Source organism: Megalops cyprinoides, chromosome 1, assembly GCF_013368585.1.
Source record: "Megalops cyprinoides isolate fMegCyp1 chromosome 1, fMegCyp1.pri, whole genome shotgun sequence".
Taxonomy (NCBI): domain Eukaryota; kingdom Metazoa; phylum Chordata; class Actinopteri; order Elopiformes; family Megalopidae; genus Megalops; species Megalops cyprinoides.
In genome coordinates, this window is record NC_050583.1 from 39491438 (window position 1) to 39508219 (window position 16782).

Genomic DNA, 16782 nt, shown 5'->3' on the forward strand with positions numbered 1-16782 from the left:
AAGAGAAAGCGAGAGAAGAAAAATAAGTGCAATTTAAAGTACTACAGCTTTTGATGCGGAAATGCATTAATGGACTTGTAAAAATAAGATTCACAGTAATTGATGTGTACACTAATCACCTTATACCATCTAATGCTACAAACTGCACATTCATCAGTATTCTCCCTTTGTGTACTGCAGCATTGTGCAAAGTAATCTGCAGGAAGGATCTCTATGGATAGGTTTCACAGTCTAAGACATCACAAATCACACTCACATAGACTTACGCCCAAGATCATCTCTTTGGCCCACAATGAAAATTACAATGCTTTCCCCTCCACGCCCATTAACACACACGAGGAACACCACAACACGGCTGTAACATTCAATTCATAAGTGTAAGCCACAGCAAATGACCAGTCACAAAATATGCTCTTCCCCAATCGTTTAGAGTGTTTCATAAGGCAGCTTCCCAATTTACCCAGCATGCAACCTTTCAATTTGAGTGGGATAACTTCTCCATATGTGCAAACTTAATACATCATTATTCAATGAGCATAAAACAATCTCAGAACCCCACACCCAATGGACATGTAGCCCCACTGTTACCCATCAATTTGAACACTTGAGAACACCAGATGAGGGGCTATAGTGTGTTGAATAGTATGAAGGGTAGTGAAGCAGCCATCAAGCAGTTCTGTAACTGATGATGACAGTGACTGAACATAGAGCACAGTGGAACCATACACCGGTTTCAAGGCCTCTTTGGTTGTGCTGCTGAGCAGGGGGGGGCAGGGTTTTCCAAGGCTGTGGGCCTACTAACACACTCCCCTGATCGCCCGAACCAGGGGAGGGAATACATCTAAAAGCATGCATCACCTACACCAAAAACAAAGTGGAAAGAGTTCGAGCTACCCAGCCAATGCCTAATCCTGCTTCACTGGAGGCTGCACTTGAACTTCTTCTTCTTCTCTACCTCCTTCTTGCCATCATCCTTCTTGGGGCCGTAGTAGCTGGTGAAGCAGGCCGGAATGCCGCAGGGCTCACGCAGGCTCAACACCCACAGGCCCTTGCCCAAGTAGGTAAGCAGCCCCAGCTCCAGGTCCTCCACCCGCTCGCCCTCCTCACCCTTCTTCTGCTGCTGGACGATCTCCAGCAGGTCAAGCCCCGTCTGCGCTGGCTCCACCCCCTCCGCACAGCCCAGGGTGACATGGGCGCGGCTGCCCAGGGGCAGGTCAGCGCTGGGTGCGGCTTCCTTCTCTGCACCAGCGGGCCACAGCTGCAGCTGCTCCTCGGTGAGGGACACTTTGGCGCCCAGTGTGCGGGGCGTAACAAACAGGGCGCTCACCTCCACCTCCGAAATGCTGCCATAACGATCCCTTACACACTGCAGCAAGAACCGGGGGTGAGTGGTCAGCTTAGGCATTTGTATACTGCACAAGAGACATGTGTTTGAAAATCAAATTTAAAAGCACAATCTTTCAATATCTCAGCTGCTGTGGTCACACCTCATCAAGCATCCACCCAAATGAGATGGCTTAACCCTGCTTTTAAATGAAGTACTTTCCCCCCCAAATATAAACAAATTCTAAATAAATTTCTGCCTGGCTGTGACTGCATGCCTACACTGTCGTTCTTCAAAAATGTCAATACTGAGGAAATGACAAGCATTTTTTAGCACATTTTATCACTCTTATACTGACCACTAGATTTGGGTTGGATAAAAAGAGACTACAGCTACTACTCTACTATGATCGCACACATTTTCACCCATTTACAAACAAAACATAACAGCAACTGAATCAAATAAACAACATTAATGACAATGATTCCATGGGTGTTAGTGTAAGAAGAAAGGGTAGGTTACAGGCATACTACTGGAGATAATGCCTAAGAATGAGTGAATACTATGATAAGTAATGCAGGTGTCAAAACTACCTCGGCAGAAATACTAGGTGGGGCTGCTGACCAACGACAATAACGAGCATGTCATGCACACCTAGAAACTATGAGTAATCAACGTCCCAAATTACGTGAGACAAGTTATGCAAGAGCTATGAATTCCATATTGGGTGTGGCAATGTATCCATCTATAGTACAGCCATGACAAGCAGTTTGCCCTCATCTGGTATCTGTGTCAAATATGGGATGAATAAGTGAGTGCCATGGTAGCCATATTGGGTGTGTCTAAGAAAAAGGGAACATTATTTATGCACATCTGTGTGTGAAATCAGTACCTCCTCAAGGCACGTGAGAAATAATGCAAAGCATGCATTTTACACACACATATGGACTACAGACTAAAAGATGTCAAATATGAGTGCATTTGGATAATGGTGGGGAGTTGTGCTGGGAAGAAAAACAAAGAAAACGGGGAAAAAGATTTTCTGTCCTTTCTGACTGTTTAACTGGGTATTATATCACCACTGCTTGTGTGTAGGGCTGGGCGATATACTAAATCTTTCAATATAGTCATACCTGATATGGCACACCTCCAAAGGCCGTGTGAAATGCTTCTGGGGGAAAAACACCACTCGTATCTATTCAATGTTGATGTCACAGCAACAGCACTATGCTGTTTCTATGTGGTAGATAGAAACACATGGCTACAAAGATAAAGACTGAAAACATATGCTATGCGTTTTTCAAAGCTAATAGCTATGTTAACCAATGTATACGTACAAGTGATATTTTTCTGCCCCAGAAGCATTTCACTGAACTTTGGATGTGTGTTCCCACATCAGGTATGACTAAAGGGAAAAAAATATGGAAAGAAACCTAACGGCACTTACCGGGGATAGCTGTTATTGCACTAAAAATAGCTATTCGATGTATCGCGACGGCTATATCGCCCAGCCCTACTTGTGTGCAAAACCATTTTAGTGGGACCCAACAAACTTACCACTGGAGAATCACATCAAGGATCTCTTCATTAGATATGAAATTGAGGAAGAGCCATGTTTTATTCAGGGATGATGAAACTTTTTTTTTTTTTTAGTTTCCAGGACTTACAGGCTAATAATTGGATGCTATCACCAGGCACTGGCATTTGATCTCTTTATACCAGTGGCGGCTGGTGAAATGGAAATAGGGGAGGCTGAAACATTACCTTTAAATCTATCATTACTTTGTTCCCCTTTATCTTCCATGATTAACAATAAAACAAATAATTCAGAATAATTGACACCAATTGCGTAAATGGAGTAAATGATTATGCTCGTGAAACAGCGCAGATTGTCTGTTGTTTGTGGGCTTGCGAAAGCTACAAGATTATTTGTGAGATTATTTGTTTTATTGTTAATCAAGGAGGATAAGGGGGAACAGGTTGAAAGTAATGATAGATTTAAAGGTAATGTTTCAGCCTCCTCCGTTTCCAGCTCACCAGCCGCCACTGCTTTATACCAAGTGCTTCTGCACAACTGGGTCACAATCCTGCCTGCCAATTTCACAAAAGAGAAGAGCTGATAAGAACCAGTGTTGCAGTGTTGGAAATGGATACCACTTTATTGAAACCCTATATATCTAGAAACTTGATGAAACCTGCACTGGATCATATTCCTGGGCACTAAATATCCTTTCCAGGTTATACTCACATCAAGCACGAGACACTAGACTGACCTGCTGCTCGGCGTATTCCTTGGCACCCTCTGCTTTTCCATAGTCACAGAACATGGTGGTGCAGTGGAGCACTCCCTTTCCTTGAAAGTACTGCTCCAGGTCCATTTCCTTCTCTGCTTCACCAGTAACTAGAGTGGAAAGCATTCCAGAGATATTAGCATCATGCTGGATTTAAGCCTGAAACAAGTCCAAAAACTGGGCTCACCTCACCTCACTTCATTTGGACTTCTGATCCTACTCCATGCACACCTGACAAATAACTCATAACCCACGACTTTAATCCACTACTTTCTCACACCTTTTCTCACTCTTTTCACTCCTTTTCAAAAGAAAAGGCCACCCATTGCTGTTTACTTACAATCACTGAGGTGGTTCTTGAAGGTTTCCAAGCCCTTAAGGGTCTTCAGGAAGTCTCTGGCCATGCTTCTCAGCTTGTCCTGGAAGTCAGGGCACAGAAACCAGCCAAAGAAGAGGGGCAGGGATGTCTCCTCCAGGGGGCCCTTTAAGGCCTGGATTTGGCTTTTGTCCAGGCCTCGCTGACTCTTCTGGACCAGCTGCTCCACATCGTGGCTCCACTCAGTGCGGGGCTCCAAGAAGAGAGTATAGTACTGGTGCTGTTCTGCTAGTTCACACAGCCTGGCCAGTCGACCATGGGTGTGGTTAGTGTCATCCACCACTACTACTGCCGTCCCAGTGGTACAACTGGCTGCTACTGCCTCATCCAGAGCCTTGTGCCCCTCCACTGATGAGGCCTGGTTTTCAGGTTTGACATTGTGGTCATCAGCAGAGACGACAGCGCAGAGACCCTGGAAACGATCATGGATGGCATCAGCTAATCGGCTCTTGCCGCTTCCAGGCAGACCCCTGAGAATGATGAGGGTACGAGATGTGCGCAGGGCTGTCTCGGTATGCTCCTCCTCCAGGAAAGCAAAGGCAAGTGAACCCGGGACAATCGGACCAGGTGTATCCACTGCAGCTGCCTGCTGTTGCTCCTCTTGTGCCTCCTGTTCCTGTTTCTCAGACTCTTCAGGTTTCTTCACTGACTCGGTCTCTAACTGTTCCTCAGTTTCTGGTTTATTCTCTGCTTCCACATTTGGTTGCTTCTCAGGTGCCTCTGGTTCTAGTTTCTCTGTTTCTGTGTGTTTATTTACTTCTGGTATCTGCTGTGGTTCCAGTTGAACCAGTTTCTCAAGTTCTGGCTCTAGTTGCTTCAAAGGTTCCGACTCCATCCGCTTTTCAAGTTTTGGTTCGGACTGTTTCATAGGTTCGGGTTCTGCAGCTGGCTGCTTCACGGGCTCTGGTTTGGGTTCTGGCTGCTTCATGGGCTCCGGTTCTGCAGCTGGCTGCTTCACGGGCTCTGGTTTGGGTTCTGGCTGCTTCACGGGCTCCGGTTCTGCAGCTGGCTGCTTCACGGGCTCCGGTTCTGCAGCTGGCTGCTTCACGGGCTCTGGTTTGGGTTCTGGCTGCTTCACGGGCTCCGGTTTGGGTGCTGGCTGCTTCACGGGCTCCGGTTTGGGTGCTGGCTGCTTCACAGGCTCCGGTTCGGGTTCCGGCTGCTTCACAGGCTCCGGTTCGGGTTCCGGCTGCTTCACGGGCTCCGGTTCGGGTTCCGGCTGCTTCACGGGCTCCGGTTCGGGTTCTGGCTGCTTCACGGGCACTGGTTCGGGTTCCGGCTGCTTCACGGGCTCTGGTTCGGGTTCCGGCTGCTTCATGGGCTCCGGTTCGGGTTGAAGCTGCTTCACGGGCTCCGGTTCCACATCATCCTCTGGTTCCGGTTCCACATCATCCTCTGGTTCTGGTTCCACCAGATTTCCATATTCTGGCTGGTTCACTGCTTCAGGCGGCTTCACTGACTCCAGGTCAGTTAGTTCTGGACAATCAGATTCTAGGACCTTCTCTGGCTCCAGGTCCAGACATTTTTCTGGTTCTCTTTCAAGCTGCTCATGCTTCCCTGTTTCTGGTTCAATCAGTGATTCCGATTCCTTCTCTTCCTGTTTTTCTACAACATGTTGCTGCTGCTGCTCCTGTCTCTCAGATACTGATTCCAGCTGGTGTAGTGTCTGCTCCACTTCTTGCCCTTCCATTTTTGTGCTCAAGAGTGGTAGGATACAGCAGGTGCTTCTGGAAGAAATAAAAAAAATTGATGATGAACATAACACATTTGAGCCCCACTGACAATCAACTGCTTGTTTTCACTCCTTAACCTCCATTTTTGTCATTGCAATATCTGACAAAATTAAAACCTGGTTCACTAATACAAGTATCTGACAACTTTTACTGCTCATTTTATTACAAAATCGTACACTTACCAATGAATGGTTAATAACAAGGGTATAGTCATGTCAATTCACTGCATTAATAGATTCAGCATATACTTTCACACAGTGGAACATAATAAATCTTTCTGCTCCATGGAAATATAGCACTTCACATATTTTTAATCAAAGCAATTAGAAATTCCAAGACCATACTGCAATCCTCCTTGAAATGTATCCCACATGCACATTTCAGGACATTGCTACATTAGTCCAAAAACTGCAACTGGCTGTGGCGGTTTTACAGAACGCGATAACATGTTGCTGAGTAACGTTAGGCCAAGGCGAGAACAGAACACCTGCGTTTGATAAGGCGAGTTCTTTGTGCGCCATGATCGTATAGTTAATTTAATTGGTAACAGATACATGCTTAAATGCTCAAAAGTGAATGGGGGTGTGGACGTATTCCATCCTTCCGCGTCTGAACTACAGGTAGGCCAACTTTAACAAAAAATATAAAGCATGCAGTCATCGCTTATGTTACAGACACGACTGAAAAGGTGTTACAAGACAGAGGTGACAGTTAAAAAAACCAACATGGTATAAATGCTACCAATAAAACTATTATGGGTGCAACCACGAGGATATGCTGTGATTCAAACACGCTGAGTAGATAGCTTGCTAGCTAACAAAGAATCACGCTAATATAAAACGGGGAGTGGCTGCCATCGTAAAGCTGCAGACAAACCAAAATAGCGCAGCAGAATCAAATCCAGAACAAAGAATGCCCTCAAACGAAGAGCTTCATTAATAAACACGCTATCTGAGAAAAAGTGCCAATTGTGGTTGCTGGACGTATATAATAAGTAGCAATATTAGGTACCTTGTTGTAATTTGAACAGATTATTAAAAAAAATGCTGCGACACAACAAGACGCATGGTTTTAAACGAACAAAATAAGCCCAAGAAGTACATGCTAAGATGCAGAACTCACTAGTCTTGCAGTTGTAGTTGGATTCGGCAGCCGTGTCCCACCACAGAACGTGTCTCACTGAGCGATAGTTCAGCGTTTTAGGAGTCAATGCTTTCTGCAGAAATCTCCCCCTGGCGAATATTCAGAAAACCGAACGGAAACCGTGCCCAGCTCATGCACGCGCAATACTGCTTGGCAAGGGCGGGGCGCTTCCCAGCGCGCACGTGTACAGTCTGCAATAATTCGTTCGGTGTATGAAATTCTAATATTTCGTAAATAAACGTAATACGTCGTTTATTGGTAAATATATGCAATGTAAGACATTGCTTGGAAATAGCATTCCATCTGCGGCAATTCCAGCTTCAACAGTTGGATTACGTCAAGTGTACATCTGTCTTTTGCTAATAATGTAACACATACAGAAAAAAATACAGGGTATATTAAAGAAATATTCGTCCACTTTATACAAATAACCTGAAAACAAATACAAATATCTCACAGATCTTTTCTTGTAAATCGTAGTCGTTCATAGGTGCATTACGTTTGCTTTTCTACAGCATGTAAGGTCATGACTTCATAGTTTGGTCGTACAGAAAGAAGTCGTCAAAGGACTAAAACAGGGGAAGCTGTTATACAGTACTGGAGGGAAACTGAGATTTCCAATTGTCATATATGCTAATTGAAAATTATATTCAACTTGACATAAACCAGTGTTAGTCTGTACTTGTCAGGCTTAGTGCTTTATTGGGCAGCCTACACAGGCAGAGGTGATTACTCTGACGTTATGGCTATTGTTCAGCATGGTTGTGTAGGCAGGCATTACAACCTGTTAAAACAAACATTGCCTGAATGCTGTTTCTTTATGTGAAGACATTTTACTATTCTGCGTCTATTCCAGATGCAGAATGTCAGTAATTGTTTGTAGGATGAAAAACCTTTCTTACATTTAATCACACACACTAAAATGCAGAGGACAGCACCAGTAAAATACGCCATTGAAGGAAAATAAGACATGGCACTTCATCACACAGTGGAGTGTACTCAGTTGTCTTGACAGATCAGGCTTAAAATATAGATAATTCCGATGTATTATTCATACGAAGAGTTATTTTAGTCAGGTAGCACCTCACCCCCTTGCTGGTGAATCTTGAGTGCTATTAGTAGGACCTATGCAACAGCCTAAATGGTACACAGGTTTAGAGTTCAAGTTCAATTTAAGTTCTGCTATCCCCCTTCTTTGTACTAAGGTCAATATGACAATATACAGGTATCTGTAGTGCTAAGTGGCAAGTACTATTCTGAAGGCATGTCTTTGGTATTTGACAGTGTGGAAAATATTATCATTGTGGTACTAAAATTTGGACAGAATTCAATTCCCCCACTTTGGGGGTTGCCTTTTATGGCAAGTGTTAAATTTGCATTACTTGTACAACAAACATTTCTACTTAATTTCAACATAAAATAAAAATACTGTGTAATTAACAACAAAAAGACGCTCTTCAAAGTGAAGCATTCCAAATATTCATGTGAATGATTTCAGAAGACGTAATACCTCAAGACTAAAGAATTTAATTCACCGGAAACAGAAATAAAACTCAAACAAAATGCATTTGAGTCCTTGAATAATGCAACAGACAATTTGGTATTATTAATACCATTTTTATTTTTACATCCTCATACCCCTTGTCCAGAGAGTCATAACAATGCACTGGTAAGATGAGCACTTAAATGAAGAACCCACACATGTTGCCCATGCCGTTGCTTAAGCCAGTATTAACTCTTCCACAGATGATGCTTCTATTTTGACTCCTCTGTCAGGTGTTGCTTCGCTTCACATAGAGCCTGAATAAGGAGACACAACAGCATTACTGATCCGCACTCTTCTATTCACTTATACGTTGACATCACAGAGGTAGAAAAATGTAACATCTTAAGGAAGTTCACCTCATACAGGTCAACACAGTGCAAGTTAAACATTTCTCCATCACTCACAAAACCAATCAGGGCACTTCACATGTCAGCCCTAAATTAGCACTGCTGTTGAGAGTTTACTCATGAATATCATCATTCTTTTGCTTCAATAGTGTTATGTTCCTGTTCCAGATCGTGTCATGGAGGTGTGAAATGGTGTGAGCTCAGGATTGGGATTAGAACTGTGAATGAATGGGAACTGGCTTGTTCCAATGGATTTCTGAATCTGTAAATCATCATAAATTATTGCAGTAACTACACGTGGACAGTTTTTTATGTTATGAAGAAACAGAACGGACAAACTTTAACATTAATCTTAGTAACGATATCCAAACTAAGGTTAGCCTGCTAGTTGTGTTATTTTGAGGATAAGTTGGGCTTTGCAAACTGTCTGGGACACTAGTTGCTAGAAAGGTGACTTTAACATTAAGTAGCAACTAATGGGATGTTGAGCCTGGCCACCTTAGCTAACTGGCTGGCTCACTATTAGAGAATGGCTAACTAACTAACTTGGTTGGCTAAAACATTATTAAAAAATGTAGATAACCAGCTATTATGAAGACTGAGGACTTATGTGTTTGAAGTTATGTCCATCTAGCTAGCTAGCTAGCTGTGTGTGCTGTAGCTAATGTGTCCTAACTTTAGCTGGCTAGCTAGCAAATGACATGTTTCTCATTCCTATTAGCACAACCATCTGAATTTTTTTTCCAAAATCCTAATGTGATACCTGATCAAACAGAAACATGACACATAAACAAACAAAACATGCTAACTCGGGGTGTACGGATGAACTAATTGGATGTTCTTCTCTTAACTGTAGTCTGGGGAACAAAAATAGTCTTGTTTATTTTATTAATGAATTGATTTAATTATTAATACAATAACAAGCAACCAGGTGGCTTTATAACAATATCATCAATATAGAAATCTACTTTTCGGGAGAAACTCACAAAAGCTGAAATTCTAAATTTCTAAAATTCTAAATCATTTACACTTGATGTTGCCTTTTCATAAATTGGAGCCTGCATGTCCCAGAGGAAGTTGTGGCTATTCAGAAGGTTAATGTTTTGGCATAGAGCTGATTAGATCCTCCCCACAGTAACCGAATGTAATTCCAATAAGTAACCAGTATCATGTTCAATTTCTCACGTTTATAACAAACCAAATTTCATGAAAATAGGTTCAGAGTTAAGCGAGTTTGATTTTGTAGAGAAGTCTGCATCTCTCAACACACATTGTATTTGTTTACTAGTGGATCTTGACCACTCCAATATGGCTATCACGCAGACGCATAGCGGCGACATAAAGCAGCGGCCAATGAGGTGTCTACGTTTCTATATCTATGGGTATTGCCATGCTGTCGATCCAAGTCAAACCCACCAACAGAAACTCTTCTCTCACCCATCAGTGTAGATCCCGCCTATTACATCCAGTTCAACTTGCAAGCAAAACTTTTTGACTTGTAAAACTTTTTGACTCGCAAAACTTTTTGACCCGCAAGCAAAACTTTTTGACTCGCAAGCAAAGCTTTTTGACTCGCAAAACTTTTTGAACGGCAAGCAAAAATTTTTGAATCGCAAGCAAAGAGGACTGATTCGCAATCAAAACTTTTTGTGACGCAAAAAAGAAACTTGATTTTTGATCGCAGTGCGAGAAATTTGCTCTCAAAACTGTCTTTTATGCTTGCATTAAAAAGACACAAAAATAACTCCATACACTTGATCTGTGGCAATATCTACTCAAGTAGTTTTTAGGACTTCCAAACCAGAAGTGACAGTACATCATGACTGATGACTTAGTCATTGGATACTGGGGCTAAAAACATTTGGCACCATGTTGGTCAGGACAGAGGATAGTAGTTGGTTGGATAGTGATGTTTGTCAATAAAATGTTCAGTTCAAACAAACTGTGATGTCAGTTTTTGTAATAAAGTGGAGTTTACAATCAATTCCCGATTTCAATGGGGTTTTCAAGTGAAGACACTCTGATCAGATGTAAGTATGCTGATGAAGGCTTTTTGTGACATTACTTGGTGCAAGACGCCTATAGAAAAAAAGAGTTTGATTGGATCTGAAAGAATTGAACTGGTTAGAAACTGAGTCAGAAATTGGGGTAGAGGACTTCATTACCTTTTGAATGGCCTCCTTTGCGGGGCTGTCACGCAGTAGCTTCGCCCAGTCAAGCGCTCTCTCGAAGTGTGCCACAGCTGACTCGTAGTTTCCCAGCTTCACTGCACAGGGGACACACAAAACACATAAATGGTTCATGGCCTTGATTTGAGAGCCACAGCTGATTTATCTGATGTAGCCTGACCTTGTGTCTCATTTGTCCTTCACCTGTTCCATATTTGATCACTTTAGACACCACCCCAGATTAAATACAGCCTTCATTGAAAAGATTGGATTTACAATCCTCAACTTCAATGAAATTGCTTATTTATTTATTTATTTATTTACTAGCAGAGTGAGTGCACATTAGAGGATAGGTGCTACTTCACTGATGTCATCCAAGCAAACGAATTGGCCTTACAAATTGGGGGGTGCATGAGAATCGTGAGACAAACAACCCATGCTGATATACACACCCCTATCCCTGGAGGAATGAAGCCAATAATCGGCTAATGACGCAATAGACTGAACCTGGGCTGTACAGCTCAGCTTATGTTTAAAGTGAACACCTTAACTACTGAGCTACTCGGGACACCCCACTACTCTGAGTGCTCTCTTCGTGTTGTGTTCAGGGACTCTTCTGGGAACTGGAGCCATGACTGAAATTAAATGGACTCAATCAGCTATAGGTTTTGTGACTCTTACCTTGCTTGCAATTGCATTATTATTTTTCACCTTAGAAATGTAATGAGATGTGTAATGAAATTGCTGACAACATCAATAATAACATTTAATAACAGGGAAAAGGTAACTACGAAGAAAAAATACTGCTATGAACACAAACACTGATAAACTGCTTTGGGGCTCCTGCAGCCCTTTATATCAAAGGTGAGCTGCCCAAGCAGTGAGAGTAGTCACTCACCCTCTGACTGAGCCACCAACACGCTGGCATTCAGCTGCCACTTCTCATCTCCAGTGTCGTCAGCAGCCTCCAGTGAGCGTGAACCATAATCCCGGGCCTCAGTGTGACGCTCCAGTTCCAGGTAGCAGCGCCCAATCTCATGGAACAGCCAGGTCTTCTCCAGACTGCTGCAAGCCAGAGGGATCTTCTCTTCCCAGCTGCAAACACAAACATCACAACACTTGTGCCATGGCTATAAATGTGAGAATAAACATGAGGCAGAGCTTAACCTCTCTCATTCAAAGACAAAGGTGGTATTGCATTATCACCCAAGAACACGCAAATATAGTACCTTTACCAGTGATGGATAAAAACAAATGGAATTGTGGTCCACAAAGAAAAAAATTAACAGGACACCAACAGCATTTACTGATGAAATCTGTTCACTCACGCCTCTATAGCTTGTGTGTACTTCCCAATCCTGGCATACACTCGGCCAATGTTGTCCAGGGCTCTTGATTTTGCATCTGTAAGGTTGCTAGTGAAATGAAAATTATAATAAGCAACAATACAAAATATTAAATATGACGTTTAGATTCACGTTCAGATTTCCACTTCAGAACACAGAGTATTCTGCTGTATAAAATTACAAATACATAACAAATCAGTTTATACGGCAGATATATAAATGTGTATGTACAGCAGGACCTTCCCATGTGTCTGATGAAAGTTTTAATAATGTATGATTTGTCACTACTGAGGTGTGTTTTATCAGGTGATTTATTCACATTTATATAACCAGGAAGGTCAGCTGGGAACTCACATGGGTTACAATTTTATCCATTTATACAGCTGGATATTCACTGAGGCAATTGTGGGTTAAGTATCTTGCCCAAGGGCAGATACAACAGCAGTGCCTCAGAAGAGACTTGAACTTTTGGTTACTAGCCCTGCTCCTTACCACTACACCACACTGAAACCAATTTGAGAAATAGCCAGATTAGCAATTTTACCAAGACAACACCCTTTCTGTTTTGGTAAGTATTACTGAATTTGTAATGATCACACCAGCTCAGAACCTTATGAATAATGTGGTTTAATATCTCATCCGAAAAATGGCGTCTCCTACGGCCACACCGCACTAAGGGCACCAGTGTATCTTTCATTCAAGGTGGCCTCTGTGGACCTACCAGAACCAGCTCCAGCAACAATTTTCCTTGAAGGTCTTCCATCCAAGTACTAACAAGGTTCTGCCATACTTAGCTAGAGTAGTATGGCTGTTGTGAACATCTGCATGACAATACCTTAAATTAAAAGGTATACATGAAAGCCATATGAAAGGGTCTGAACTGAACCGGAAGAGTAGGCACTGAATTCAGAAAATACCTGATGCTAAAGTTCTGGTCCAGATTTCGGATTCCCTTCTCTTTACCTCTGTCTGGCCAGGTCCAGGTCCTTCTTGTGACTCTCTAGAGCCCCATCCATGTCTCCCAGGTCAATCAGAGCATTCCCAATGCAGCTGTGCAGGTTGCCCAGCACCTCTGTCTTATTGGGAACCATCTCCTCTGACCAACGCTGTACTGTCTTTAGGACCCGGTGAGCCTTCTTAAGGCTGCCAACAGCATTGCCTGCAGCCATAGCTGAAAAAAGCACAATCAGGAGTGGTGGCATTACTAGTTGAAGCTTATCTATCAGAATTTGCATCTGCTTGGTTGATGTTCCTACTGGATGTTGATTCTGTAACCTATGAAGCCCTTTGTCCTGAATCAAGGCAAATTATTCCATCATCTTGCTGACACAAACACTGCACCAGTAAAGTAATTACACAGCATCAGCATCAGCATTTTTATTTTTATGCCCTCATACATACATTCAGGCTCGATTGCCCAAGTAATCTGCAAAGAGGGAGAGGAGGACATTTGTGTCCTTCCTGCGGCCCTTCCTCATCCCTTGCAGCACTCTCACCGGCATCGATCTCCTCCAGGCTCTTCAGCACGTATGCAGTAGGGTCGGAGGGTGGGCTCTGCTGGGTCTTATTCCATTTCTGCTGCATAAGCCTGCGGTCCCTCTCGCGAGCGTATACAGGCTTCTGCTGTCGCCAGAACTCTGTGCGCGTGTCCAGGTAGCTGATGCAGCTGAGGATGAGGTCCTGCACCTTTTCCCCGCTGCGCATCTCCCCCTTGATTAGATCTGCAGAATGTGTGATTATACACATGATTAAGTGGTGGCTGGATGCACTAAGAAACCACTTCATTAGGGACTGTGGACTTTCGTCCAGGTGATTGGGGGAGTGAATCTCAGTTGGGTCCTCAAACTAAACTCAGTAAATATCTCACTCTGTAAATGATAAATGTATCAAATCTATGAAATGTAAGCCTCTTCCAGATGGGTGTCTGCCTAAAAATCAAAACTAAAGAGCAGCTACTGTCCTTTGGTGTTCAGACTTTATGCTGCATTGACAGAACTGCACAGCAATGCAGAGAGCAAGACCATACACACCTAGACCTCTGCCAATTAATTTATTATTTGAAGACGAGAGAACATTCAGGACATAAAGGCTGGTGTTTTGTGACTGCATATAAAATAATAATCGTATACTTTATTGATCCCCCATGGGGAAATTCGTCCTCTGAATTTGACCCATCCTACACACACAGTGAGCAGTGAGCACACACACACCAGGAGCCCACCAGGGGCACACACACACCAGCAGTGAGCGCACACACACAACAGGCGCTAAGAGCAGTGGGCAGTATTGTCCATTCATGTCCACAGGGTTGTCACCTTCATCTTTGAGCAGCTTCTCCAGGTACTCCTTGTCACTGTAGAGCTCCCCCAGCAACTGCTTGGCTGTCTTCTCACTCTTGGGACTCTTCTTACTCTTTTGATTCTGCTCCTTCTTCAGGGGGCGAGTGTGTTCCTTAGGCTTCAGTGTCCTTCCCTGCAAATTGGACAACTTCAGCATCACGTGCACATAATCACTGGTCCAGGGTCAACTCAGTGGCAACAAAAGGAACTCACCTCGTCCTGTTTGTAGAAGAAGGACAGATCTCCTTTATTCACAAGCTTCACAGATGAAGGACCTGGGAAATTAATATTGACCATCTTCTGACCAGTGTAATGGCAGACATCTTGTAAACTATGCCCCTGATAACCACAATGAAAAATTGTATTGGTTGTATTTCCTTTGAACATTGTATTTCCTATGTGAGGGAATGGGGATTTATAATAACGAAACTGACCAGAGAATTTCTCTTGTACAGGTGCACCTCTAGAGGAAATGGGCTGGCCTGAAAAACTGTGGTAATTTGCACCTCAAAAAGGTGGGTTAGCAACTGATCAACTAGGATACTCCATAAGATACAGGAATAACCATACATCAGATTTGCCCTACTTACTGCCAACAGAATTGTCGATGGCCTCCTGAGCTTTCTGAATTCCCAGCCTGAACTCCTGGAGCTCGGGACGCAGTTTGAGTCCGCGGTGAAAAAACACCAGAGCAAATTCAAAGTCTCCCATCGTGTACAAAGCCTCTGCTTTCTGGTAAAGACCCTGTAGAATTTGAACCATGGTGAGCTAAAAAATTATTCCCTCTTGACAATGAGATCAATAAACATATATTAATGCAGGTACCTACTAACGTACACATACATACTATATAGTGTACTATATTTCATACTGCAGTCAGTTTTGGGTTTTCAACCAAAGTTAAATTAAATCATCACTGTTTTCCCCCCACTGAATTGTGGGACTGAAACGCCAAGTAGCATTTTTGCTTGTCTGCATCAATTTCATGAAAACATGGATTTTCAGTTATAATAACAAGAGGAGCTTGTTATTATAAAGCAGATATTATCATATTTATGTTTCCTGGCTTAGGATTTTGAATTTAGGCTGGCAAACCTGCTCAGTGCAGTATTCAGAAGTAGTACATGTTTACCCGCTTAACTGTATTGATTAAAACCGTATGTATTTTTAAAATATACGTTGTCATTTTATGATATTTTGAAGCGACAACAAAGAAAGGTATCACATTTAACTGTAAGCGGTAAATCTCACCTTAAAAAATTCTTTGTCTTCTTTGAGAGAAGCCTCAGCGTCTTTCAGCGCGTTTGCAGAATCCCCCATCTTTACATAGCATTTCGATCTGGCCACCAGACAATTCTTATCATCCGGCTGCAGTAACAAAGCCTAAAAAGTATGCAGGTCATTGCATTAAATTAACGAATTAAACATTTTACACCCTTTACAATTTAATTACATTTACAATATCGTTGTTTTGCGATATCACATCCGTTGACAACCAACGTCTTGAGACATGGCATCGAAAATCCGTCGTATGCCCTTCTACATCGGTGTACAACTTTACCAAAACAATGCTTAGCTATTGAAAATTTACCGTTGTGTAGCTTTCAATTGCTTTAACGTATTCGCCCTTGAGGTAAAGCTGGTCTCCTTCTGCCAGATAGGTAGAAAACGAACACTTTGGTGCCTGATCTCCTTCTTCGTTGTCTGACATTGTTCAGGAGATTTACTGTACCAAGTTAACTTTATATTTCCAACTCTCTTTCGGAACAGAAATGGGCTTCGCAGTTTGCACTAATGTACGCGCCTCGCAGTTAGCAGTATCCTAGCAACCAGCCAAACACCAAAGACAATTTATTACCCCAAGGACAGTGCACTCTGGGTACCCTTTTCAAGTCTGCCCAAAGAGTTTTTGCCGTTTTTAAAGCAGACTTTCGATGACAGGATTTACGGTTCGAAGATGTGAGGAGACAACTAGAGAGTATACAGAGTGCAACATCTTACGACCGCCGGAGTATCTTCAACACGAAAACACTTTCGGCAAAAACGCCAAGTTACTCACATGTTCTTAACAAACACCGTCTGCCGCTAAATAATTAATAGCAAACTATTCACAAAATATGTCCAAGTTACACTAAACAATCTGGACCACGTTCCCAAACAGTATTTGTG

The 16782-nt window shown here is 42.7% G+C and overlaps 2 protein-coding genes across 2 annotated transcripts; both read right to left on the minus strand.

The window, feature by feature from the left end:
• LOC118770093 (2',3'-cyclic nucleotide 3' phosphodiesterase) lies at positions 1-6982 on the minus strand. Its single transcript, XM_036517559.1, has 4 exons — positions 6847-6982; positions 3956-5718; positions 3598-3725; positions 1-1366 (listed from the first exon to the last, which is right to left on the minus strand). Exons 2-4 carry the CDS (start codon positions 5679-5681, stop codon positions 917-919), a joined length of 2304 nt encoding a protein of 767 aa, XP_036373452.1. The 5' UTR covers positions 5682-5718; positions 6847-6982; the 3' UTR covers positions 1-916.
• Positions 6983-8539: 1557 nt separating this feature from the next.
• odad4 (outer dynein arm docking complex subunit 4) lies at positions 8540-16422 on the minus strand. The gene is made up of 11 exons (XM_036550407.1): positions 16205-16422; positions 15865-15996; positions 15204-15357; positions 14827-14888; positions 14590-14746; positions 13771-13995; positions 13238-13445; positions 12257-12343; positions 11827-12023; positions 10926-11026; positions 8540-8667 (listed from the first exon to the last, which is right to left on the minus strand). Exons 1-11 carry the CDS (start codon positions 16322-16324, stop codon positions 8623-8625), a joined length of 1488 nt encoding a protein of 495 aa, XP_036406300.1. The 5' UTR covers positions 16325-16422; the 3' UTR covers positions 8540-8622.
• Positions 16423-16782: the final 360 nt, after the last annotated feature.

Bases quoted from the DNA above. Each gene is read 5' to 3' on its own strand.
- LOC118770093 (XM_036517559.1), bottom strand. From the start codon at position 5,681: ATGGAAGGGCAAGAAGTGGAGCAGACACTACACCAGCTGGAATCAGTA. The intron at 3,726-3,955 runs GTAAGTAAACAG...TTTCCACTCTAG, and splicing joins CAAGAACCACCTCAGTGATT to TTACTGGTGAAGCAGAGAAG. The intron at 1,367-3,597 runs GTCAGTCTAGTG...TTCTTGCTGCAG, and splicing joins AGGAATACGCCGAGCAGCAG to TGTGTAAGGGATCGTTATGG.
- odad4 (XM_036550407.1), bottom strand. From the start codon at position 16,324: ATGTCAGACAACGAAGAAGGAGATCAGGCACCAAAGTGTTCGTTTTCT. The intron at 15,997-16,204 runs GTAAATTTTCAA...CATACTTTTTAG, and splicing joins CAATTGAAAGCTACACAACG to GCTTTGTTACTGCAGCCGGA. The intron at 13,996-14,589 runs GTGACAACCCTG...CACATTCTGCAG, and splicing joins GAAGCTGCTCAAAGATGAAG to ATCTAATCAAGGGGGAGATG.